Below are 27,695 nucleotides of genomic sequence, written 5' to 3' on the forward strand. Positions count from 1 at the left end.
TATTTTTGGATCCCCATCCTTCAGTCTTAAATGTGAGCATCATTAAGGGTATACTGTTGGTCCTACAAAATTTTTCTTGTGCAATTTATATCTATTCTTTCCTGAGTTGTGATTTTATTCTTCAGTTCTAGAGTCAAGTTTGTTTTTTGTTGGATGCCTATAAGTAGATTCCCACAACTGTCTCAAGCTCAGTGTACTCAAAACAGAACTCATTGCATCTTTTCCCAATTTCCTCCCATATTCTGTTTTGGTAATTGGCACAACTTGATATTTTCTTCACCATTTACATCTGTTCAATTCCAAGTGTATGTTGATTCTACCTGAAAGATCTTCATTTAACTGCCCAAGTGTTGGTATTTGCTGTCTTCCCCCCCCAGACTACTGCAATAATCTTTCCAGTCATCTGACTCCAGGTTTGCACCCTCTAAAATTAAAAATGAGTTCTCATATGACTCAACAATACCATTTAAAGATATTTATCAAAATGGAATAAAAGACTAATTTGAAAATATATATGCACCTCCTTAAGTTCATTGCAACATTATTTACAATTGGAAGATATGGAATCAGCAACCTAAGTATCTGTCAACAGATGAATGGATACATATGAAGTGGCATTTATATAAAAAATATTACTCAACAATAAAATACAGTGTAATATTGCCATTTATAACAAAGTAGAATGACTTAGAGGGTATTATGCTAGATGAAATAAGAGTGAAATACAAATACTGTATGATATCACCTCAATGTGGAATAAAAAAATAAGTAAATAGGAACACAAAGCAAAATAAGAACAGATTCATAGATATAATAAAAAGGTTATGTTTGCTAAAGAGGATAGAGGTGGAGGATAGGTGAAATAAGAAAGTAGTACTTAAATCATAACAGAATAAAGTTTGTAGAAAAAGAATACTCAGCTTGTTTCAAAGGGATCTTGTCTCATGGTTAATTTGTAAAAGTTGATGATGAGTTAATATTTCTATTGTTTTATAAAAAAGAAACCAGCCAATCTGATTTTGTAAAGATGTTTCTTTACTATCTGCTTTCTTTACCAGGATATCAGACATGGGTTTGTTCCTGCCCATAGGCCCTGCTGTCTACCTAGTGTTAGATAGTCAAAGAACAAACAAACCATGATTAAGTCTTTGAATATGGAAAGACCTAGTTGAGAGATTGGATAAGTGGAGAATTTTGAAACAGAATTGTGATGACTGTTAAACAATTTTATAAGTGAAATAAGTATGGGAAGGTGGAATAGAGGATGATTTTAAGGAATCTTTCTTGAGAATGTAGGTGATATGACTAGTGATGCCTCTAATCATGATAGGTATTATAGGAGGAAGAGCAGTCTGTAGGGGAAGGATAACAAGTTCAGTTTGGGATTTATAATTGTCTTTATGATAGTCATATAGAACCATAGTTAGATGATTCTGGATTGGAAAATAAGTGAGAGGACAGAACTGGAAAGTATTGTAGGCTTGAATATTTTCAGCACTTACTGTATTTCCTCATGTATAAGATGCTCCCATGTATAAGACATACATTAATTTTAGGGCACAAAATTTGAAAAAAAATTACATAAAGTTATTAAACTTAAGTTTTATTCATCACAAAATTCATAAAACTCCTCAGCACTGTCAAAACTCCCACCCATTAGCTTGTCCTCATCTGTGTCTGATGATGAATCCCCGTCTTCAACAATGAGCGCAAAAACAAGCGTGAAAAAGCGGAAAATGAAGTAAAAAAGTCTACAACCATTGTATAAGACACACCTAGTTTTTAGACTCCAAAATTTTCAGGAAAGGGTGCGTCTTATATGTGGCAATTATGGTAGTTTATTGTTGAAACCTAGTGCTTAAACAAAATTGCTGGAGATGAAGGTCGGAGGGAGAGAAGAAAACACAAACAAACAAAAAAAACAGAGAAAAGAATCCTAGGGTTTGGACAGAGATGGACAACATTTTGGGGATAGGACGAGGCAGAAAAGCCAGTAATAGAGTTATAAGGAATGATCAGAGAAGCAAACAATAATGAGGAGGTCTTAGAAGTAAGGAGAGGTTTAGAGAGTTGAAGGAGTTACAAGTTTCAAATCACGCATAGAGGACAGAGAGGATGAAGATGTTTAGATTTTGCTAATAAGATACTCAGTGAGTCTATAATAGCAATTCAATAGCATGATGGGACAGAAGCCAGATGATAGTGGGTCATAGAGTGAAATTAGAGCAGCACACAGAAATTTTGAATGTTGATAAGTTTTTCAAGATCTCTGAAAGTAACAGCTATGGTGGGTTGGCAGTGGTCCAAAAACAGCTCATGGAGGCATAAGGTATGACAGCATAGTTGTTAGAGCAATTGTCAAATACAGTTTTCAACACAAAAACAGGGAGAATACTATGGCATCTACTCTGTAGAGAGGAAGGTAACTTCATGTAATGAAACCTGAGTGATTTTGAAGAACTTGCAATTTAACTCAGGCAATAAAGCAAAACCTTTATAAATGAGATGGGAAGTAATTATGAAACAACATATTGGCAGATATGAAAATAGCAATGTAATCTAAATAAGAAGAGTGAAGAAGTATTAAATAGTTATTAGAGTCAGTGAAATTTTTTTTTGTATTTTTCTGAACTTGGAAACGGGGAGGCAGTCAAGACAGACTCCCACATGCACCTCACTGGGATCCACCCAGCATGCCCACCAGGGGGCCGATGCTCCACCCATCTAGGACGTTGCTCTGTTGCAACCAGAGCCATTCTAGCACCTGAGGCAGAGGCCACAGAGCCATCCTCAGCGCCCGGGCCAACTTTGCTCCAATGGAGCCTTGGCTGTGGGAGGGGAAGAGAGAGACAGCGAGGAAGGAAAGGGGGAGGGTTGGAGAAGCAGATGGGTGCTTCTCCTGTGTGCCCTGGCTGGGAATCAAACCTGGGACTCCTGCATGCCAGGCCAACGCTCTACCACTGAGCCAATAGGCCAGGGCTAGAGTCAGTGAAATTTAAGGGGACTTCTTTCTGGAAGAGCGTTTTGTTGTTTTTAATATAAACATCTGGGTTCTCCACAGAAAAACTCTTTGGTAATGGTAGGATGTATAACAGATTGACTTTCTTAAAATTGTCTTCAACCACACAATAAAGTAGGGATCACTCATACTTTGGTAGATGTGATGGTGGTGGAAGGGAATCTATTAAATTTACCGTGATAATTTCCTTGTCTTTGCCTACAACTTGTTATTTGCAGACAGATTTTGAACTACATAGCCTTAAGTGGCTGCATGCAATTGCTTTCTTTGAGACTGGTGACTTGAATTTACCATTGGAAATATCTATAGTCTTCAGTAATAAATGGATGAATGATCACATTTATAAAGTTTTTTTTTCTTAGTGGGTATCTGATTTAAATGCTGAGCCCCACCAGAGCAAAGGGTAGGTTTGCATAAAGCGTTAGAAAATATAGATAGCATCTTCCTCTGAAGTGAAGTGCTGTCATGCTTATAAGTCATTATTAAAAGATTAGTGTTTCCAGAGCTTGGAATTCTTCTCCTGTAATACAATTTACCACTTGTATCTGGACCTCTTTGTATTGTCTTGTAGGAGTTGGGTTCCGAAAGGAAACACAAATGTTGATACCCTCGTTGCTTCTATTGCCGTGAATAATTAATTGTCTACTATGACCGAGGAGTTTCTTCTACCAACACCCATGAAACTTTCAGGCTAATGTGCTAGTTTGAAAGTATGGTAAAATCTCAGACCCTTCACTGTTCTTAACACTTATGTAAATAACAATGCAAAAAGGATAACTGTTTTATTATCCTCATAGTATAGGTTCAAAAATTAAACCTCAATGACCTGTCCAAAGATCCATAGTTAGCACATAATAGAGCTAAGATTTGAATCCAAGTCTCTCTAATTTCCAAGGCCACATTCTCAAGCAGTGAGCTACTCAAATCCAGTTCAGTTCAAGTCTCTGAGTTTACCTTGTATCCAACTGCATCATGAACCAGAAAAAAATTATTTTGCGATAATCCTGAGTCTAAGATGATCACCATCATCACCATCATGCAAAAGGCTGCGCATTTATGTTACCAGGAGAGAAGAACAATTAATAAATTGTTCTTTGCTCATACCTCCAATGAACTTTTGTTTGCTTACCAATTGGGTGTCTTCCTAATGAAGAAAAAGTACATAAACTCAATACCTTTAATATTGACATTCTTATAGACTAGAGCTGTCATCCATGAACAATGAAATACTTTGTTAAAAACAGACCAGAATAAAAAGACAAACTAGGCCTGACCTGTGGTGGCGCAGTGGGATAAAGTGTCTACCTGGAACACTGAGGTCGCCGGTTCAAAACCTTGGACTTGCCCGGTCAAGGCACATATGGGAGTCGAATCTTGCTGCTCCTCCCCCTTCTCTCTCTCTCTCTGTCTCTCTCTCTCACTCCTCTCTCTCTAAAAAATCAATAAATAAAATATTAAAAAAAGACAAACTACACATAATGGGAGAACATATTTGAAAATGCATCTGATAAGGGATTAATAACCAAAATTTATAAAGAACTTGTAAAACTTAATACCAGGAAGACAAACAATCCAATCCAAAAATGAGCAAAAGAAATGAATAGACACTTCTCCAAAGAGGACATACAGATGGCCAATAGGCATGTGAAAAAATGCTCAACATCACTAATCATTAGAGAAATGCAATAACTACAATGAGATATCACCTCACAGCAGTCAGAATGGCGCTCATCAACAAAACAACACAGAATAAGTGCTGGCGAGAATGTGGAGAAAAGGGAACCCTCCTGCACTGCTGGTGGGAATGCAGACTGGTGCAGCCACTGTGGAAAACAGTATGGAGATTCCTCAAAAAATTAAAAATCAAACTGCCTTTTGACCCAGCTATCCCACTGTTAGGAATATACCCCAAGAACACCATAGCACTGTATGAAAAGAAGAAATGTACCCCCATGTTTATGGCAGCATTGTTCACAATAGTGAAGATCTGGAAACAGCCCAAGTGTCCGTCAGTGGACGAGTGGATTAAAAAACCTTGGTACATATATACTATGGAATAGTACTCAGCCATAAGAAATGATGACATTGGATCATTTACAACATGGATGAAACTTGATAACATTATATTGAGCAAAATAAGTAAATCAGAAAAAAACTAAGAACTATATGATTCCATACATAGGTGGGACATAAAAATGAGACTCAGAGACATGGACAAGAGTGTGGGGGTTATGGGGTGGAGGGGAGGAGAGGGAGGGGGATGGGAGAGGAGAGAGGCACAAAGAAAACCAGTTAGAAGGTGACGAAAGACAATTGGACTTTGGGTGATGGGAATGCAGCATAAGCAAATGGCAAAATAACCTAGAGCTGTTTTCTCTGAACATATGTACCCTGATTTGTCAATGTCACCCCATTAAAATTAATAAAAAAAAACAGACCAAAAAAAAACAAACAAAACCTGAACTCTTCACAACTCTAAATATATCTAATTAGAGACTAAAAAAGGCAAAAGTGAGTTTTACAAAAGATCTTCAGTTCTCCCAACTTATTGTTGCAAAAATACTTTAATGATTGTATTAAATTTATATCTGTTTTTCAATATATTTTTATAAGCAGGATTGCACATAACAGGTGCTCAATAAATGTCATTTTAGTGTATTTAAAAAGTTGTGGCTCTTCATAAAATTGCGTTAGGAAATTGGTCAGAACTTTAGTTCTTGTCCTTTTTATTAAGACTCCTTTTTGGAGAAGTTTTAGGTTTACAGCAAAATTGAGAGAGATACAGAGATTTCTCATATGCCTCCTGCCCTCACACATGTATGCACTATTATCAACATGTCCCACCAGGACAGCACATTTGTTACAACTCATTACCCTACATTGACACATCATTACCACCTTAAGTCTATAGTTGTCATTGTATTTCAACTTTGATGATGTACATTCTATGCATTTGGCCAAATACATAGTGACAATAGTGACATGTATCCACCATTATAATATTCATACAGAGTATCAGTGCCCTAAAAATCCTCTGGGCTCCACCTACTTATCCCTGCCCCCTACCCTTTGGCAACCACTGATCTTTTTGCTGTTTCCATAGTTTTGACTTTTCTAAAGTATCATGTAGCTGAAATCCTATACTGTGTAGCTTTTTCAGATTGTCTTCTTTCACCTATAATATACATTTAAGGTTTCTCCATACCTCTACCTGGCTTTTTAGCTCATTTCTTTTTAGCATTTAATAGTATTCCATTGTCTGGATGTACTACAGTTTATTTATCTATTTACCTACTGAATTACATTTTAATTGCTTCCAAAATTTGATGTTTGTATAGACATAATTGTTCCACTTCTTTGGGTAGATTTGAAAGAGCATGAATGCTAGATCATATAGTAAGAGTATGTTTAATTTTGTAAGAAACTGCCAAACTATCTTCCAAAGTGTCTGTAACATTTTTTTTATTATTATTAAGTGAGAATCAGGGAGGCAGAGAGACAGACTACGACATGTGCCCCGACCGGATCAACCCAGCAAACCCCTACCACAGGGATGCTCTGCCCATCTGGGGCTGCTGCTCCATTTCTTGGCACCTGAGCCATTTTAGTGCCTGAGGCGAGGCCATGGAGCCATCTTTAGTGCCCGGAGTGAACTTTGCTGGAACCAGTTGAGTCATGGCTGCAGAAGGGGGTAAGAGAGAAGGAGAGAGAGAGAAAGGGGATACTTGGAGAAGTAGATGGTTGCTTCTTCTATGTGCCCTGACTGGGAATCAAACCCAGGGCATCCACACTCTGGGCCGATGGTCTACCGCTGAGCCAACTGGCCAGGACTAGCTGTAACATTTTGAACTCCTAAAAGTAATAAATGAGAGTTCCTGTTGCTTCACATCATCACCTGCTGTTAGAGTTGTCAGTGTTCTGGATTTTAGCCATTCTAATAAGTGTGCAGTAGTATCTTGTTGTTTTAACTTACATCCCCCAGTTGATATATAATATACATCTTTTCAAATGAGTGTTTACCATCTGTATATTTTCTTTGGTGAGACACAGGTCAAGGTCTTTGGCCCATTTTAACATTGGATTGTTCTATTTCTTATTGTTAAGTTTTAAGAGATTTAAAAAATATATATTTTGGATAACCTTCAACAGATGTCTTCTGCAAACATTTTCTCACAGCCTGGAGCTTGTCTTCCAATTCTCTTGACATTGTCTTTTGTACAGAAGCTTTTAATTAAGTCCAGCTTATCAATTATTTCTTTCATGTACAGTGGCTTTGGTGTTTCAATTTAAAAATTATTGCCATATCTAAGATCCTCCAGGTTTTCTCCCACATTGTCTTCTAAGAGTTTCATAGTTTTGCATTTTTCATTTAGGCCTGTGATCTATCTTGAGATACTATTTGTGATGGTTGTAAGATCTGTGTCTAGCTTCTCTTTTTTTTGTTCTTGTTGTTTTGTTTTGTATGTGGTCCAGCTCTTTCAACATCATTTGTTGAAAAGATTTCTTTTGCTCCATTGTTCTGCCTTTGCTTCTTTGTCAAAGAGCAGCTGGCTGTATTTATGTGAGTCTGTTTCCAGGATCAATATTCCGTTCGATTGATCTGTTTATCTAGTCTCTCACCAATGCCACATTATTTTGATTACTGTAATTTTACAGTAAGTCTTTTTTTATTATTTTTTTATTTTTTTGTATTTTTCTGAAGCTGGAAACGGGGAGAGACAGTCAGACAGACTTCTGCATGCGCCCGACCGGGATCCACCCGGCACGCCCACCAGGGGTCGATGCTCTACCCACCAGGGGGTGATGCTCTACCCCTCCGGGGCTGTTGCGACCAGAGCCACTCCAGTGCCTGGGGCAGAGGCCAAGGAGCCATCCCCAGCACCCGGGCCATCTTTGCTCCAATGGAGCCTCGCTGCGGGAGGGGAAGAGAGAGATAGAGAGGAAGGAGAGGGGGAGGGGTGGAGAAGCAGATGGGCGCTTCTCCTGTGTGCCCTGGCCAGGAATTGAACCTGGGACTTCTGCACGCCAGGCCGACGCTCTACCACTGAGCCAACTGGCCAGGGCTTTACAGTAAGTCTTAAAGTCAGGTAGTATTATTTTCAATTTTGTAGTAATTCTTATATATACCTTGTACATATTTATTAGGTATATACCTAAGTACTTCATTTTGGGGTTTTCTTATCTAAATGGTACTGTTTTAATTTCATATTAAAAACTTGTTCATAGCTGACATAATGGAAATTAATTGATTTTGTGTATTAACTTGATGTCCTACAACCTTGCTATAATTGCTTATTAGTTCTATATTAGTTCTAATTTTTTGTCAATTCCTTCAGATTTTCTACATAGGCAATCATGGTTGGTTTTTTGTTGTTTTTGTGAACAAAGATGATTTTACTTTTTTTTCCTCTGAATCAGTATAACTTTATATTTTTTATTTCATTTTCTTGTCTACGAGACTAGCTAATATTTCCAGTCTGATGTTGGATAAGAGCGGTGATAGGGTATAGCCTTGCTTTATTTCTGATCCCAGTGGGAAAACTTCACTTTTCTCACCATTATGTGTATTGTTAGCTATAGGCTCTTGGTAGATATTCTTTATCAAGTTGAGGCATTTATTCTCTAATCCTGGTTTACTGAGGAATGAAGGAGTCACTCCATGAATAGGTGTTGAATTTTGTCAAATGCTGTTACTGATAATCTGTGCGTTTTCTTTTTTAGTCTTGCTGTGATGGATTGCATTAATTGATTTTTGAATATTGAACCAGCCTTTCATACTTGAAATAAATCCCACTTGGGCATGATATATAATTCTTTTTATACATTGCTAGATTTAATTTGTTACTATTTTACATTTATGTTCATGGAGGTATTGATCTGTAATTTTATTTATTTATTTATGTTTGTAATGTCTTGGGTTTTGGTATTAGGGTAATGCTGGCCTTAGAGATTGAGTTAGGAAGTATTCCTGCCACTTTTATCTTCTGAAAGAGATTGTAGATAATGGATATAATTTCTTCCTTAAATATTTGATAGAATCCACCTGTGAATCTATCTTGTCCTAGTGCTTTCTGTTATGGAAATTTATTAATTACAGATTCAATTTCTTTAATTGCTATAAGCCTATTCATATTGTCTGTTTCTTCTTATATCAGTCTTGGCAGATTGTGCCTTTCAAGGAATTGGTCCATTTTACCTAAGTTATCAAATTTTGGAGCATGGCATTATTTGTAGCAGTCTTTAATTATCTTTTTACTATCCATGTGACCTGTAGTTATGTCACCTCCTGTTTCATTTCTTTATTTTTCTTTTCTTCGAATTTTTAAAATTATAGTTAACATTCAATATTATATTAGTTTCCATGTACAACCTCATGGTTAGACACTTATATAATTTATGAAGTAATGACCCCAATAAGTCTAGTACCCATCTGCCATTAATAATAGTTATTACAATACACTGACTATGTTCCTTGTGCTGTATTTTACATTTCTAATGACTATTTTGTAACTGCCAATTTGTACTTCTTAATCCCTTCACCTTTTTTACCCAATCACATACCCCCTCCCATCTGGCAGCTTTGTATCTATGAGACTGAAAGTAATAATTTGGTTCCTCTCTCTCTTTTGTCTCTTCTTGATCTTTAAAAGTATTAATGCTAAATAATTTTAGTTATATACATTTATTTCTGCACTTATCTGAAAGTCTCTTTTACAACAAGATCAAAGATATTTTTCATTAAATTTTCTTTTTTTGTGTGATGATTTTCAAAAATGGACTTCTTCAAAAAGCCTGAGATCCTGTTTACTTATTTATTTGTGCCACTTCCCTGAATTTTCTGTAAAATCATTTCATAGTTCTTATGTTTTGAGGAAGACAATATCATCCAAGGATCATAGATTGATTAATTGATGTGGCTTTGCTTTGCAGTCAATTCACATTTCAAAAACGTCAGAAAGCAAAGTTTGTTTTAGTGTACTGGTCATCAGATGGTTCTGGAATTTGCAAGGAAAGACTTTTGAAGTAAGGATAAAACAATTAAAGTAATCATTTAGAAAAAAAATTAACTATATCCTAAGGCATTTTATCTGCTCTTCTGTTTTTAGATGTATATAAAAAAGTTTTCTAATTTATTTAGTTTCTTTTCAATAGGTTAGCTCTGGTGATATAACAAATTCACATAAACTCAAATTTTGAAATAAAACTTTAGTTTTAATAAAGTAATCTTGTTTTATAAGTGGGAATTAGAAAGAGACATCTGAATTTTCATGTATATTTTTAATTCTGAGTCTTACTTTTTTCCTCAGCGACTCCAAGATTTGTCAAAAATTTTCCTTAGAAATACTTATCAAAAAAAGTATAATTTATGACTTAAAGTAGCTAATACTATATAAAATTTTGGAATTGAAAGTGAGGTTTTCTCATAAATTTGTAAATTCTTCTGTGCTATAGCATTTTTATTTAAATATTACCTTTACACATCTGTACTTATTTATATAAGCTTCTCCAAGTTGGTATGAGTTACTCCAAAGTAACTATGAGTTACTTTGATTATCAACCAATGCTAGCATCGAGTTGTGAGAATAGTGGAAGAGAAAGTTTGGCTTTCATCCACTGACCATGTATATGAGCTTGACTAGGTCATTTGTCTTCTCTGTGTCCATCTTGTACGTCTCTGCAAAGTGTAGGTGACACCCTGTACATTTTCCTAGATTATTAGCAGAATTATGTAAAATAAGAAATATGGAAGTACTTGAAATGCATGCAAATATATAAAACATTGCTGCAATAGCACTGCAAAGGTCCTCTGCTCCTATTGAGTCTAACCGTGCTCCTCATCTTCAGGATGTGAAGGGAAGACAGAAAAATACAGTCCCTGTTCTTGCACACTGTTCAGTTGGCCTCTTCAAACTTGCATAGCTCTAATTGTACCTAATGAAAGACATGTAACATTTTTAAGACTTAGTTGCAGAAAACATTTTAAATAGAACTGGCCTGGGGCATTTTTCAAAATAAAATCTAAATAATGCAAGAGTGTTAGTGGGAACTATGCCAGGGCTAGATTACACAACTAATAAAAATCACCCTGAGTCTCAGACTATCAGGCAGCCTTGATCACACCTCATCCAGGTCAGCAACAGAAACAGTAGCCTTAGTAGCCTTTTCTCTGAGTTCTAGAGACCTTGGTCATCACCAGGCACTTCATACTAGTGCTTGTCAAACAAGCAATTTGTCAGCAGCCTTTTACATGAGAGAGACCAGAGCAACAGTGAATTCATGCAGAGCTCTGGCCTAAGGTTGTTTATGGGTAAAGATTAGAGAAGACCGAAACCCATATTTTTTCCTCCCTTCAGCCATCTCCTGCATGCGTTCTCTGTCCTCATCCCCATCCCAAGTCAATAAAAGTACTGGTAGCATGACCTACTTTGTTTATACTCTTGAGGGATAAAGGAGGGAGAATATTAGGAGTATTTTTTGTCCTTGATCCCTGGAAAACATGCCTAGAGAGCTGGTCATTATTATAGAAGTCATTTGTCTAAGAAAATCCCAGAAGGCTTAGTGTAACTCTTACTAATAATTTGACCTCCAAAGTTCTGGGTTTTGCCTAAGTAGCTCATATTCATAGTACCTGGAAGATTTTCCTAACTTAGCTGCTTTCTCTTGATTCACTTCTTTTTGTGCCTATATATATATATTTTTTTTCATTTTACTTTATTGTGTTTACATAGATTCTAGTGTCCCTCCCGAATGTATCCCCTCCCCCATGTTCTCTTCCACATCCTCCTTGCCCCCCTCCCCATAGCACCATCCCCCTTCCCTCCAGGATTTTCTTTTCTGCTCTCTATAATGCTGTGTTAGGTGTATATGATTTCACCAATCTCTTTTCCTTCTCTGATCCCATCCTATCATCCCCTTTCCTTCTGACTAAATATATATTTTTAATCCCTTCAGAGCATATCATGGCTCTCTGGTACTAAGCTTGTTGTTCAATTGACCTTCTCTTGATGCTTTCCTATCAAGTAGCTCTCCAAACACAGTGGCATATCTTAGCCCATTGTTACCAGTATATTGTTTTTATTATATTAGTTGTTGTTCATAATCATTATATCACACACAAATTTTACTTATTACTCTTTGAAATATGCATAAAATAATCCTAGAAACAATACCAATTCTAACTACAATTTATTAAATATATACTATGTAGCAGATGCTGTATTATGTGTTTTATATCTGTTATTTTCATAGTTACCACAGCATGGAGATGTCAGGTATTGTCATCATTCCAACTGAAAATGATAAACATATTTTTGCCCATGTTTGTATAAGTAAAGGAACTCCTTCAATAGAAACACCACAAAGGACTTCTTATTCTCATTTTTCCGTTGAGGAAACAGACTGAAAGACATTATATAACTTGCCCAAGTACACAGAGTGAGTTGAACCCAGTGAATCTTACTTCAAATCTGATGCTTTGTTAAGAAACCACTACATTATTATTGATCCCACAGTCCACCTTATTTTCTTCCCAGGATTAAATACATTTCAGATAGATTCTTCCAGAGCATTAGATACTTTATCTACTTCTGTTATTGAGACTGCTGGTTAATAGCTCTCTTTTGTTGGGATTCAAACATAATAATGGCAAGATATTTAACAAGTTTCTTTCACCTATGTAGATGAATATCATGGAACAGATATGATCAATGTCTGTAACATTAAAAACTGTTTAGAACACAGCATACCTAGCAGAGGCAATTATTTTTCTTCTGTGTTTTTAATTCAGAATTAAAAACTGAATATTTATCTTATTTCCGTCCTCTATACCTACCCTACTTCCGTTTATCTTCAGATGTTGCCAGTATATTCTTTTTTGGTGAAATGCTGATGCACAAAACCTTCACTAATCCTTACTGTTGCAGTACAAGAATATCTGAAAAATTACTCTGAGTCATATTTAAATAGGAAATGTGATATTTTACCAGCCATTTATCTGGACCTATAGTATGGAGAGGGAGGGTCGATGCAAAAGTGGAGCAGAAAGAACGTGTCTCTTGAATACATAATTTTTGATATCTACACATTTAATCAGCTAACATTTACTGAGTATAGAGTCTGTATTCATTTAGGTCCCAGCAGTAGAGTGATTGAAAATAGCAACAAATTTTTTTGCTTGCACTTACCAAATAAATAATAAGATATCAGAGAGAAGAACAAATGTAAAAGTTTCTATTTTGAGTAGGCATAGTGTATGCAAGGAACAGAGGAAATGCCATTGTGACTGTCCTCTAATGAGTGAAGGACAGAGTATTATGATAGAACAGATCATATAGGGCCTTAAAGGAAATAAGAAGACATAAAAATGTTTATCACTGAAGTATTGAATATGGGGTCAAGGGGAGCCAAATTGATCAATACAAACTTTAGATTCTTGCCTAAGACTTAAAACAATTCTAGTGAATTTAGCTTTATAGGTTTTGGAGAAGCTGTCAAATATCTAACAAGAGAATGAAATGGTCTTTTATTTAATCTCCAAGAGGCATAAGTTATGTCATTAGGTTCTAGGAACCTATATAGCTAGTGCATGACTTACGACCATGATTGGTTCCAACAGACTGGTCGTAACACGATTTGGTCATAAGTTGAGTAGGCTATATGTACAGTACTGTGAAATGATGTTATAAAAATCTTTAAGTCATATTTTATCATAATTTTCTTTCATTATTGTTATATATCATAATTTTCTTTGTTCATTTTATGCCATTTATATCATCTGTACACTATTTTGTTTCTTATTTTTACATTCGTCAGGTTTAAGTAAAACACTGCATTACCAGTACAACTGGTTTAATATTTGCAAAGACAATTTCCTCTTGGTAGACATCTTGGGAGGGGTTTGATGAAAAATATCCAAGACACAAAACACAAATTGCTGTACCGAGTCTGGGATAACAGGTGAAATGGTGCACGTGGAGATGGTAGTGCTGCCAGAAGCTGGTCCGCACTGTCGTATGCCCAGCTGGGAAACGCTTGTGCTGCCAGATGCGGAGCAGTCCTGGCTAGCGATTGTGGTCGTAAAGTCGAATGGTCATAAGTTGCATAGCTCATAAGTTAATCAATATTTGTACTTAGGAATAAAAAAAAGTGATAGCGCACAATTTACATTGAATAATAGGGTTACATCTGAACATCAGAAAGGGAGTGACTTGTGAGCATCATTCACAAATGACAGAGACATGGGCATAGTCATAAATACTTGCCCAGTAATTAACTTTACTAGAACTCCAAGTAGCAGTTATTTTGATTAACTTAGTTTACAAATTCAATGGGCAGCAGTAATATGTACTCCTGTGATTTCTATCAGTGGTCCCCAACCTTTTTTGAGCCACTGACCGGTTTAATGTCAGAAAATATTTTCACGGACCGGCCTTTAGGGTGGGACAGATAAATGTATCACATGACTGAGACAAGCATCAAGAGTGAGTCTTAGACAGATGTAACAGAGGGAATCTGGTCATTTTTTTTAAATAAAACATTGGCCTGACCTGTGGTGGTGCAGTGTATAAAGCGTCTACCTGGAAATGCTGAGGTCGCCGGTTCGAAACCCTGGGCTTGCCTGCTCAAGGCACATGTGGGAGTTGATGCTTCCAGCTCCTCCCCCCTTCTCTCTCTCTGTCTCTCCTCTCTCTGTCTCTCCCTCTCCTCTCTAAAATGAATAAATAAAAAATTAAAAAAATAAAATAAAAATAAAACATTGTTCAGACTTAAATAAAATGAAAATAATGTAAGTTATTTATTCTTTCTCTGTGGACCGGTACCAAATGGCCCACAGACTGGTACCGGTCCATGGCCCAGGGGTTGGGGACCACTGGTTTATATAATACCTGGTATTTTGTGAAATTTCAGTGAGTACTAAGTAGTATGAATGCTAGCAATTTTTTGAGACCATGTTAAACTTATTGGTTTCCATGCTCATCTGTCAGTACTGTTATTACTTGATTTTAAAAATATTTGGTTTTAAAGTACTCTTAGAATTTTTAATTTTAATAGCAGGCATCCATTGACATTTAGAACAGATATGGTTGTGATATAGCCCATAAAGAGATAAGATATTTAACCTTGTTTTAAGTCTTACCAGATTATTTCTGATTTTTCTTCACACTTTTCAGTTTTCTTTTCTGTGGTTGATATCTTCTGGAGGCCATGTATAACAAAGCAGGGAGAGGTGATGGAGTATACAGAGGGAAATGAAAGCAGTATTGTTTTCCATAAATACCCTTATATAATGAGGTAGCCAGTTAATGGCCAATTCCTAAAATGGCCTTATGGTCAAATCCAATGTTGAAACTCATTTATAATGCCAGTTTGGGTGGTAAACATTAATCCAGGTTGACCATTTTCTACTAGCATTTGGCCTTTGTAGAAAGCCAGAATTTTACCCCTTACATATCTCAGTAAACACTGTACAAAGCTATGTAACTTAATAGGCATCTTCTGTATGTTGATCTGGTTTTTGGTATATATCCTATAAAGGTACCTGTTGGTTTATCAATCAATGGAAAAATCAAAGAAACTTTGCAATACCTAGTAAAGTACTGGTCATAAGAGCAGAGCAGAAATAGGTATGTTTCTAGTTACAGACTTTTTCACAATTTTTCAGTATCAGATTTTCAAAATAAAAATAATTATCTCTTATTAATCAATGCTACCACAATAAATTTAATTAAAAATACTTATCCCAGGGAAAAATGTCTGACCATACTACAGTTCAGAAAATGGGTACAGCTGTTCTATGTAGCTCTGTAGCTACCTCCTGGTCAGAAATGTTGATATTAGCATTTTGCTTCATATCTTCCTGTCAGTCAAAATAGAAAACGGTTCTGTGGTTTTTTTATGTTGTTTCTGATTCTAGGTAATGTCCTAAATGAAAAAGTCAATGCTATTGAATATATAGAGAGTACAAATGAAGTTGTATATACCCAATAAAGCCATTTTGCTATTTCTCTATTCCTACAGAAACTCAACATATTGCATGAAGGTGTCAATGTCTTTGACTGTTGCAGAGAATGAATCAGGCCTGTGCTATAATAGCAGGATCCGCTATTTGGAAAAATCTGAAGTCACTAAAAGAAAAGAGATCTCCTGCCCAGATATGGATGACTTTAAAAAATCTGATCAGGAACCTGATGTTGTGTGGTACAAGGTAACTCAACATGGTGTTAACTATATTTTTGTACCTTAATTCAATAACTAGTTTAGGAATAGGAGAAGAGAGATATTTTGTTTCTAGTTTTTGGTATTTTTACTGAGAAATCACTACATGTATAGCTAAATAATTCAGAACTATAAATTGTATATACTGCTGGTTTTCATGCACTTCCATCAACAGGTGTCAGAAGCAATCCCACCTTTTCCAAATACTAAAAAATAAGTAAAATTTCCCTTCATCCAAATCATGAGAGCAAATAGGAAGAAGTGCTAAAGTTTAAGAAATTATTTGAGTGATGTATAATTTACTATTAAGAACAAAGGCCCATTACTATTATAAGTAATCATACTTATGAATAATAACAACTGTTATCATGATCTACATCAGGGGTCCCCAAACTTTTTACGCAGGGGGCCAGTTCACTGTCCCTCAGACCATTGGAGGGCTGGACTATAAAAAAAACCTATGAACAAATTCCTATGCACACTGCACATATCTTATTTTAAAGTAAAAAAAAAAAAACAGGAACAAATACAATATTTAAAATAAAGAACGAGTAAATTTAAATCAACAAACTGACCAGTATTTGAATGGGAACTATGGGTCTGCTTTTGGCTAATGAGATGGTCAATGTGCTCCTCTCACTGACCACCAATGAAAGAGGTGCCCCTTCTGGAAGTGCGGCGGGGGCCGGATAAATGGCCTCAGGGGGCCGCATGCGGCCAGCTGGCCGTAGTTTGGGGACCCCTGGTCTACATTGTCACAGCCACTCAGTTAATACAAAGTAGAGAAATGGGACCAGTGTAGGGTGTGTGGACACCAGAAATAACATGTTTAGCTAGAAATAGACCACACTCAAAGGTTGAATAGAAGAGACCTAAAATAATTATTTAAAGAGGTGTGGCAAGGAGAAGGAGTAGTGTCCCTGGAACCTTGCAAAAGTGGTACAGACCTGTTCAGAGCTGTGGTCTTAGTAGAACATATAGACTATGGCAAATAGAGAGACAGTGAGAAAGATAAATACCCTAACCCTTCTTAACTTCTGCCTTCTAGTTTGCAGCTAGTACATCTCCCACACTGCCCCCCACGTGAACTCAAGCAGAAGTTGGATGGCAAAGCCAGAGACAGCATAGTCTTCAGGTTCCCTGGGGACACAGTAGGGTGAACAAAGGCAGGGTTTGGATCTAAGGGAGGAAGCAGAGAAATAACCTTACATTCTAGTTATGATACTTTGAGTGCTGGCTAGATGCCCTGTGGTCCTAGAACAGGACTGAGCATTTTCTGCCCACTCTTTCTTTCTTTTTTCTTTTTTTTCTTGGCACATATATATATATAAGGTCTACCGGAAAGTTCTGTCCGTTTCTATCACAACAAGTTTCGACACGTAAGCACGTTTATTTGGCGCATGTGTGCCTCTCTATTTTTATCACTTAATGTATACATACTGACGTAGCAAATTAACTAAAACAAAGTTGATTCACGTTAGTCTTATGTGTGAAGCGATAGTGTACCCATGGCTACTGATAAAGTTCATTTACGCCACTGTAATTTTTACGAATTTCAACAAGGAAGAAATGCTACAGAAGCATGTCTGTCCCATCCACCATATTCCCTGGACTTAGCACCCTCCGACTATCACTTGTTTTTGTCCTTACAAAATTTTTTTTTTCTTTTTTCTGAAGCTGGAAACGGGGAGAGACAGTCAGACAGACTCCCGCATGCGCCCGACCGGGATCCACCCGGCACGCCCACCAGGGGCGACGCTCTGCCCACCAGGGGGCGACGCTCTGCCCATCCTGGGCGTCGCCATGTTGCGACCAGAGCCACTCTAGCGCCTGAGGTAGCGGCCACAGAGCCATCCCCAGCGCCCGGGCCATCTTTGCTCCAATGGAGCCCTGGCTGCGGGAGGGGAAGAGAGACACAGAGAGGAAAGCGCGACGGAGGGGTGGAGAAGCAAATGGGCGCTTCTCCTGTGTGCCCTGGCTGGGAATCGAACCCGGGTCCTCTGCACGCTAGGCCGACGCTCTACCACTGAGCCAACCGGCCAGGGCCCTTACAAAATTTTTTGAAGGGCAAAAAATTCAAAAATGAAGAAGATATCAAACAAGCACTGGTTCAATTTTTCGCATCAAAAGATAAAACATTTTTCAAAAATGGGATATACAAATTGCCCTCACGCTGGCAAGAAATCATCAATAATAATGGTAATTATATTATTTAATAAAGTTTATTAACGGTAAGAAAAATTTTTATTTTGTTTTATTTCAAAAATGGACAGAACTTTCCAGTACACCATATATATATATATATATATATATATATGCACACACACACACACACACACACACACACACATATATATATATATATATAAAATTGGAGAAAGTAATAATTTAGGGTTACAGAAAGCAGTTGAATACATTTATTCCCCTACTCAAATACAGGCAGTCCCTGGGTTACGAACAAGGTAGGTTTGAAAATGTTTAAGTAGTTATATGCACACAAAGGTAAAAATAAATACTATGTTAAAACAAACATCTGTCTAAGTTGCATTTACTAGGTCTATGTACCTGTTCCAACTTAAATACAAATTCAACATAAGAACAAACCTATAGAATTAATCCTATTTTTAACCTGGGGACTTCCTGCAAGAGTTTAAGGAAAACTTACGAAGAGGAAAAGGGAAAATGACAATGATTACTAGCTGAGCACTAAAGAGTATGTATGTGTTCAACATGTTACACCCTACCAGTGTTTGCCTATTTTATAATCTTGACCAGTTGTATTGGTTATTTAAGGAGATGTTACTTAAATAATTGGGCTGTTTAATGAGAAGCTTTAGGTAATTTTAAAGTGATTTGAGAAACTCTATTCTTTATAATATAGGTTCAGGTATTTCTGAAATCTTTGCGTAATTTTCTATTCTAATCAAATTTATATAATATTTCCAGTAATGAGAACCCAGTGAATTAAAATCTACAATTGTACATATTTTCAGAAAGTATGTTTTTTTTCTGCAGGTTATAAGGAAATTATTTTTGACTATAAATTAATCTGCTATTAACATCTTATTCCCATATATCCTAGTCATGTAACCACTTTAACATAGCATTTTTGCTTCGAATTTTACCTTCTAAACAAAGCCTCCAATTTGGAGAGTAAATATGCAGTCTGATTAAAATGTTTAAATATATCAAATACATAAAGTATATAAGAACCTAATTGCTATTGATCCACTGATCCTCTTTTCCTGTTTCTTCTCGGTGGTGATCTGCAGTCCAAAATGTGAGTTTTGGAGTATTTGCTGCAGAAGTTTAAGAGAGATTGAAGATAATTGACTTTCTAAAATTATAGTATTTTTACCAATGCAGTCAAGATATATGGCAGAGTTTTAAATGTAATGGCCAAAGATGAGCAAAAATGTTTTCTGCACAGGCCCGTGCGCACATAGTTGAAAGCAAACTTACATGAATTGTGGAATAGTTGTTTCTATAGAATCTGACAGACCCTCCGTTCCCAGGGCAGCCTGAAACCTAACTCCAACAGCTGCCCATCATTTTACATTTGGAAGCTTCTTCATCTGATGCCCGGACAACTCACCAGTAGGCACCAAGAGTATGTTGTGAACTAGGACCTCAAGTCTCTATGTGAATTGCCCTCCCCATTTTTTTCCTTAAGGAAGATAAGCTTCTGACAGATAAAAAAGAACATGATGGTCATTATGCATAAATATATAATAGTCACACATTTGTAGATTTCTTCATGTCACTATTAGCTTTGTAAGTATTATGCACTTGCTATGTGCTATTCACTGTGGTATGCTTGGTCGCTGCATTACCTCATTTAGATCCCAGTGCAAGTCTGTGTGGTGGGCACTAGTATCCTCATTTAATAGAGAAAAAACTGGAGCCTAGAGGGATGTAGAAACTTGTCAAGTGGTGATCAGCTAACAAGTCTGGTTTTATATTTAAAGTGTTGTGAATCCAGAGTTTATTATGGGTCTTAATCACTACCCTCCTAAAATGGTCCTGGGGCTAAATCCAGCCTTGATCACAGGTGCTTCTCTAAGATGTAGTCCCGGTACAGAGGCTCCCACCAAAAGACAGAGTAAGACAGTTTTATTTCATTTTTATGGTTGAAGAACGGAAGTTAACCAACTTAAAAGTTAGCAGCTAAGAGTACAATTCAGTTCATTAGCCTTCTCTTAAAATATTCATTCTATTAATTCATCTTCTTATCTTTCTGCTAAATTCTTTCTTCCCTTTTCTTTATATCTGTATCTGTGGACTTTATTATCATAATTATATATGAAAGTGATGTATTCATTGATCAATGCTCACCCTCAATATTTCTTAGAAATAGACCAACAATGGTGAAGCAAATGGCTTTTCCTGCTATGCCTGGATAATATCATTTAATATTTATATTATATTTTACAACTGATGAATAATAATTATAATAATAGCTAATACTTATTGATTACTTACTATATTCCAGGCTCTGTTTTAAGTGCTTTATTTGGATTAACTCAATCTCTAGGTGATGTAGGCTTTATTATCTCCATTTTATAGAAATGATTGGAGACTCAGAAAAATTAAGTGACTTCACAAAAGTCACACAGCAGTTTTTAACTTACAGTTTGGCTAGTAGACCCATCCTCTTAGTCACTGTGCTGTATTAGTAGATCAAGATAAAATGCCAGACTCTAATTTAAACAGTCCCTGAAACTCCCAGATAGGTGTTAACCCCACTTCTAACACAAAGTTTCCAGTAAATCTTTGAAAAAATTGTATTGGTGTATTAGTAAGATGTTTCTTTTTTAATCAATATTTCAATCATCTTCCCTGCTTGCTTTGCAGTTGTGCATTCCCTGCCAGGCTGAGCGTGAAGTGATTTTGCACTGGCTACATCAATATAAAGAGTAGGACATACTTGTTCAGAATTTGTTCTGTTTTACACTCAAAGTTAGAAGTGTATAATGTATTATCCCCAATGTTTTAACACTGAAAAGCAGGTGTATAGCATGATACTTTTCCCTGTTATATTTTCGGATATATGTAGTATTTGAACTGGTTTCTTTTTCATCCATTCTGTTTTTTGTTTACCCTCCAATCATATCACTCTCATGTTCTGTTATGGTTTCCTAGCCTGTCTGGAATATGCTATGGTAGGCCTTTAAGACCTATCTTTTCTTTTGTGCCTGCACATAATCACAGCTGGATAGCAAGGTAGGGACAGATCAGGTGGCACTGGATCAAGTTCATCAAGATGACTGAGTAAGACTATCCTGGCTGTTCAGGGAATGTAAAAGATATGTGTAAAGGGGCTATATCTCCTTTATTTGACTCTATCAGTTGTCAAAAGGAAGTAAGGAGAGGGGCTATGCTTTTAGCATTTCCTCCTGATACTATTTCAGTGAGGCTTAGACTTTAGAAAAGGATATATAGTAATATTAGTGTTTTTAGAAACAATTTTGAAATGACAGCTATACATTTTTGTTCAACTAAGAACACTAGAATAGGCCCTGGCCGGTTGGCTCAGTGGTAGGGCGTCGACCTGGCATGCAGGGGTCCTGGGTTCGATTCCTGGCGAGGGCACACAGGAGAAGCGCCCATCTGCTTCTCTACCCCTCCCCCTCTCCTTCCTCTCTGTCTCTCTCTTCCCCTCCCGCAGCGAGGCTCCATTGGAGCAAAGATGGCCCGAGCGCTGGGGTTGGCTCCTTGGACTCTGCCCCAGGCGCTAGAGTCGCTCTGGTCGCAACAGAGCGACGTCCCTGAGGGGCAGAGCATCGCCCCCTGGTGGGCGTGCCGTGTGGATCCTGGTCCGGCGCATGCGGGAGTCTGTCTGACTGTCTCTCCCCGTTTCCAGCTTTGGAAAAATACAAAAAAAAAAAAAAAAGAACAAAAGAACACTAGAATAATCTCATAATTCACTGAGAACACTTGTCACAGAAGTATAAAGCCCCTCCATCCCATTTCTAAACAAAAAATACCCTAACGTTAACAAAACATCATTAATGAAAATACAACTATATACCTTGGGGTAAACAAACAAACAAACAACAATTCATCTGTGACTAATTACCTCAGTTGATAAAAAAAGTGATGCTAATGTGGGCTACCAGTTTGAATCTTCCTTTTTTTTTTTTGCTAAAATGTTCTCACTTTCAGTTGTCTGTCATTAGTTATATAGGATGGATTGGGACATTAATGGGTGGTTTAGTGAAAATTTACTAATTCATATGGAACAACTCTTCATTTTATTGAACACATTTATTGGTTACCTACCATATGCTACGCACCACACTAGGAACTGGGAATAGTGAAGTGACCAACATAAAGATATTCCCTTGTTCTCATGGATGCAGATAGATAAGTAAACAGTTCTCCTCAACACTCCAGGAAGGAGCTACATCAATTAAAACATGAAGAACAGTTCCTACTTGAAATCAACAACATTTGTTTCAAGTAAAGGGCAGTAGACATACCTCTGTTTTAAACCATAGTCATGAATATGTTTGCAAATGCAATTTTCTAAATGACTATGATGGGTTAATATTTCCACAGTAAGGTAATTGGGTGACCTGCTCTGAGGGCTTAGGCTGTTCCAGAGACCATGTGACTGATTTAGGGCTGAAATACAGATCACTGTGTCTATTCATTAATCTATTTGCTAGGATCCCACTGTGCTGTGGCCCAGTGGTCTGGCCTATTGATCTACTTTTCCATAAAATGTAGCATATAATTATTTACTTTTTTGAGATATAATGATATTAATATATGCTTTACCACCATAAAATTGCACTCCATTCTTAGCTTTTTAATATCATAACTGGAACTTTCAAAGATATTTTTTCTTCAGATGACCTTTGAAATCCATGAAATCTTCAGTTTGGTGTGCCCAAAAACCACACTCTGTGACAAAAGATTAAAGACTTATTTTTCCTTGTATATTTTGCTCCATAGATATGACATTAGAAGTGAGAGAAAGATTTTTACTACTTCTAAATTATAAACAATATGGATTAATATGTTCAGAATGGATATTTGGTATCTATAAGAATCACCAATCTTTAAGTCAGGGGACCTGGACTCTGATCTCTATTTCACCATTAATGTGTATAATTAATAGCACTGAACCTCTATTTCCCCACACATAAATAGATGGAACAATGTCTACCGTATATCCGAGACTTGTTACAAAAATCTAATGACTGAAGTTCTGCCTTGATATTTGCTGCTACTATAGAAATGGAAATACTGCATGGGAAGCTAGCCATATGGTTACCCTAAGTCTCAGACTCTAATTGACAATTTAATACTGAGGAGGTTTTTTTTTTAATTTTTAAAATGTCACTTATAAAGTTAAATTTAATGGGGTGACACTGATCAATAAGAATACATAAGTTTCAGGTAAATATCTCTATAGCATTTGAAATGTTGATTGTGTTGTGTGCCCATCACCCAAAGTCTAATAATTTTCCATCACCCTATATTTGTCCCTTTTTACTCCCCTCCACTCCTCAACTCCATCCTCCTGGTAACCATTTCAATTTTATCTATGTCCATGAGTCTCATTTTTATGTCCCATCTATGTATGAAATCATAGAATTATTAGCTTTTCTGATTTCTTTATTTCACTCAGAATAATGTTCTCAAGGTCCATCATGTTGTCATAAATGGAAATATATTATTTCTTCTGGCTGAGTAATATTCCATTATATATATGTACCACTTCTTCTTTATCCAGTCCTCTGTTGGGGACACTATGATTCTTTCCAAGTTTGGGAACTGAATAATGATGTGATGAACATGGAGGTGCAAGTGCCTTTACATGCCAATGTTTTCAAGTTTTTTGGATATATACCCAGGAGAGGGATTGCTGAGTCATATGGTAGTTCTATTCTTAATTTTTTGAGGCACCACCATACTTTCTTCTATAACGGTGATACCAGTTTACATTCCCACCAGTAGTGAATGAAAATTTAATTTTATCCACAGCCTCTTCAACACTTGTTAGTACCTGTTTTGTTGATAACAGCCAATCTAACAAATGTGAGGTGGTATCTCATTGTATTTTTATTTGCATTTCTCTATAAGCTAGTAAAGATAAGTATTTTTCCATATATATCTTGGGCATATACCATGTTTCCCAAATATGAGAAGCTCCCATGTATAAGACGCACCATAATTTTGGGGCTCAAAATTTGAAAAAAATGTATTAAGTTATTGAACTCAAATTTTATTCATCATTAAACAATGAGTACAAAGACAACAAGCGTGAAAAAGTGGAAAATATAAGTAAAAAAATCTACAACCACTGTATAAGATGCATCCAGTTTTTAGACCCCAAATCTGGGGAAAAAGGGTGCATCTTATACATGGGGAAATATGGTATATGCCATCTTGGGAGAAGTGTCTGTTCAGGTCCTCTCCCCATTTTTTAATTGGATTGTTTACTTGTTTGTTGCTGACCTTTGTGAATTCTTTATATATTTTGAATATTATCCCCTTATCAGAGCTGTTGTTTGTAAATATTATGTCTCATTTGTTTGGCTGCCTTGTTGTTTTGTTGTTGATTTCTTTTGCTGTACAGAAGCTTTTTAGTTTGATATAGTCCCATTCACTTGTCTTTGCCTTTACTTACTTTGCTTTTGGAGTCAAATTTATAAAATGTTCTCTATGACCATGGTGCATAATTTTAGTACCTATTTTTCTTCTATGTAATTTATTGTTTCAGATTTTATATTTAGGTGATTGGGCCATTTTGAGTTGATTTTTGTGCAGGGAAACAAGGTGTAGTTAAGTTTCATTCTTTTGCATATGGCTTTCCAATTTTTCTTGCACCATTTATTGAAGAGGCTTTCTTTTCTCCACTGCATTTTTGGCTCCATTGTCAAAGATTATTTGTTCATATATATGTAGTTTTATTTCTGGGCTCCCAATTCTGTTCCATTGGTCTGTATGTTGGTTTTTCCACCAATACCATGCTGTTTCAATTATTATAACTTTGCAGTATAATTTGACATTTGGTAATGTGATGCCTCCTGCTTCATTTTTTTTCCCCTCAGGATTGCTTTGGTTATTCAGGGGCTTTTTGATTCCATACAAACCTGGTGATTATTTTGTTCTATTTCTTTAAAAAATTACATTGGAATTTTAATGAGGACTGCATTAAATTTTCATGTTGCTTTGGGTAATATAGCCATTTTAACTATGTTGATCCTTTTAATCCATGAACATGGACTATTTTTTCCATTTCATTGTATCTTTTCAATTTCTTTCATTAATGCTTTGTAATATTCAGTATATAGGTCCTTCACATTCTTTGTTAAATTTATTCTTAGGTATTTTATTTTTTGTTGTTGCAATTTTAAAAATAATTCTTTCCTGAAATCTCATTGTTGGCATATAGAAAAGCAATAGAGTTTTATTTATTGTTTTTGTATCTTGTGTCTTTACTGTATCGTTTTATTGTTTCTAATAGTTTTTCAGTGGAGTCTTTGGGGTTTTCTATATATAGGATAATGTTATCTGCAAAATATGATACTTTTATTCTTCTTTCCTGATATGGATACCTTCTATTTCTTTCTTTTGCCTGATTGCTCTGGCTAACACTTCCAGAAAAATGTTGAATAAGAGTGGAAAGAGTGGGTAACCTTGTCTTTTTCCTGATTTTAAAGAAAAAGTCTTCATTTTATTTTGCCATTTAGTATATTAGCTAATGTTTTTTCTTATGTGCCCTTTTTTATGTTGAGCTACTTTCCCTTCTATACCCATTTTATTGAGTGTTATCAACATAAATGAATGTTGTATCTTATTAAGTGCCTTTTCTACATCTATTGTAGGATCATATGAATTTTGTTCTTTGTTTTGTTGATGTGGTGTATTATGTTGATCAATTTCTGTATGTTAAACCATCTTTATATACTCCTAGAATGAATCCTGCTTGATTGTGATGTATTATTGTTTTAATGTGTTGCTGTATTCGCTTTGCTAGTAGTTTGTTCAGGAGTTTTGAATCTCTATTCATTGGAGATATTGGTATGTAGTTTTCTTTTTTGTATGTTGTCCTTGCCAGGTTTTGGTATCAGGGATATGTTGGCCTTATAAAATGTGTTAGGGAGTATTGTTTCCTCTTTTTTTTATTGGAAGACTTTTAGAATAGCTACCAAATCGTCTTTGAATGTTTGGTAGAATTCACTAGTGTAGAAATCTGGTCCTGAACTTTTGTTTTAGGGGAGGCTTTTGATAGTTGTTTCCATTTCCTCCCTGTTTATGTATGGGTCTATTAAATTTTCCAATATTTCTTCATTCAGTCTAGGAAGACTGTATAATTCTAGTCACTTATCTTTTTCTTTTAGATTGTTAAATTTGGTGGCATATAATCTTTCACAGCATTCTTGTATGAATCTTTTTATATCTATGCTGTCTGTGGTCATTTCTCCTGTTTCGTTTCAGATTTTGTTTATATGAGGTCTTTCTCTTCTTTCCTTTGAGAATCTAGCCAGTGATTTGTCAATTTTATTGATCTTTTCAATGAACCAGCTTTCTGTTTTAGTAATTTTTTCAAAAAAAATTTTGTTTTCTATTTTATTTAGTTGTGCTTTAATTTTTGCCATTTCTTCTGCTGACTTTGGGTTGCCTTTGTTCTACTTTTTCTAGTTCTTTAATACGTGATGTTAGGTTTTTCTCTTGAGATCTCCCTTGCTTCTTGATATAAGCCTGTTGCAATATCAACTTCTCTCTTATTACTGCTTTCACTGCATCCTAAAAATTTTGATATATTTTGTTGTCATTCTTTTTTGTATGTATATATCTTTTGATCTCTGCTTTTATTTCTTCCTTGACCTAGTCATTTCTAGAAATATGTTGTTTAATTTTTACATTTTTATAGGTTTCTTTACTTTCTTTTTGCAGTTGAATTATAATTTCAAAGCCTTATGGTCAGAGAATATGCTTGGTATAATTTCAATATTCCTGAATTTGTTGATGTTAGTTTTGTGGCCCAGCGTATGATCTATCTTTGAAAATATTTCATGCACACTGGAAAAGAATGTATAATTTGATGTTCTGGGATGAAATATCCTTTAAAAGTCTATTATGACCATTTGGTCTAGTGTGTCATTTAAGGTGGATATTTCTTTCTTGATTTTCTGTCTAGATTATCTATCTAAAGCTAGTAATGGTGTGTTGAGTTCTCCAAGTTTGATTGTGTTTTTGTCTGTTCCTATTTTTAAATCAGTTAAGAGATGTCTTACATATTTTGATGCTCTTGGATTCAGTGCATATATATTAAAAACTGTTATGACTTATTGATATAGTGTCCCCTTTATTATTATGAAATGTCTGTCTGTCTCTTGTTACTTTGTTGTCTTGAAGTCAGCATTATCAAATATTAATATGACTATACTTGCTTTCCTTTGGGTTTATTTGCTTGGAGAATTATTTTTCCAATCTTTCACTT

At 35.9% G+C, this 27,695-nt stretch overlaps 1 protein-coding gene across 1 annotated transcript in view; it reads left to right on the forward strand.

Moving 5' to 3' along the window:
• The window catches only part of IL1RAPL2 (interleukin 1 receptor accessory protein like 2), a 624,194-nt gene that overhangs the window by 27,788 nt on the left and 568,711 nt on the right, over positions 1-27,695 (forward strand). The window contains exon 3 of the mRNA XM_066250474.1: positions 16,037-16,223. Coding sequence (XP_066106571.1) covers positions 16,037-16,223 — 187 coding nt within the window. The remainder of the gene's footprint in view (positions 1-16,036; positions 16,224-27,695) is intronic.

The sequence above is a fragment of the Saccopteryx bilineata genome, chromosome X, assembly GCF_036850765.1.
Source record: "Saccopteryx bilineata isolate mSacBil1 chromosome X, mSacBil1_pri_phased_curated, whole genome shotgun sequence".
Lineage (NCBI taxonomy): Eukaryota > Metazoa > Chordata > Mammalia > Chiroptera > Emballonuridae > Saccopteryx > Saccopteryx bilineata.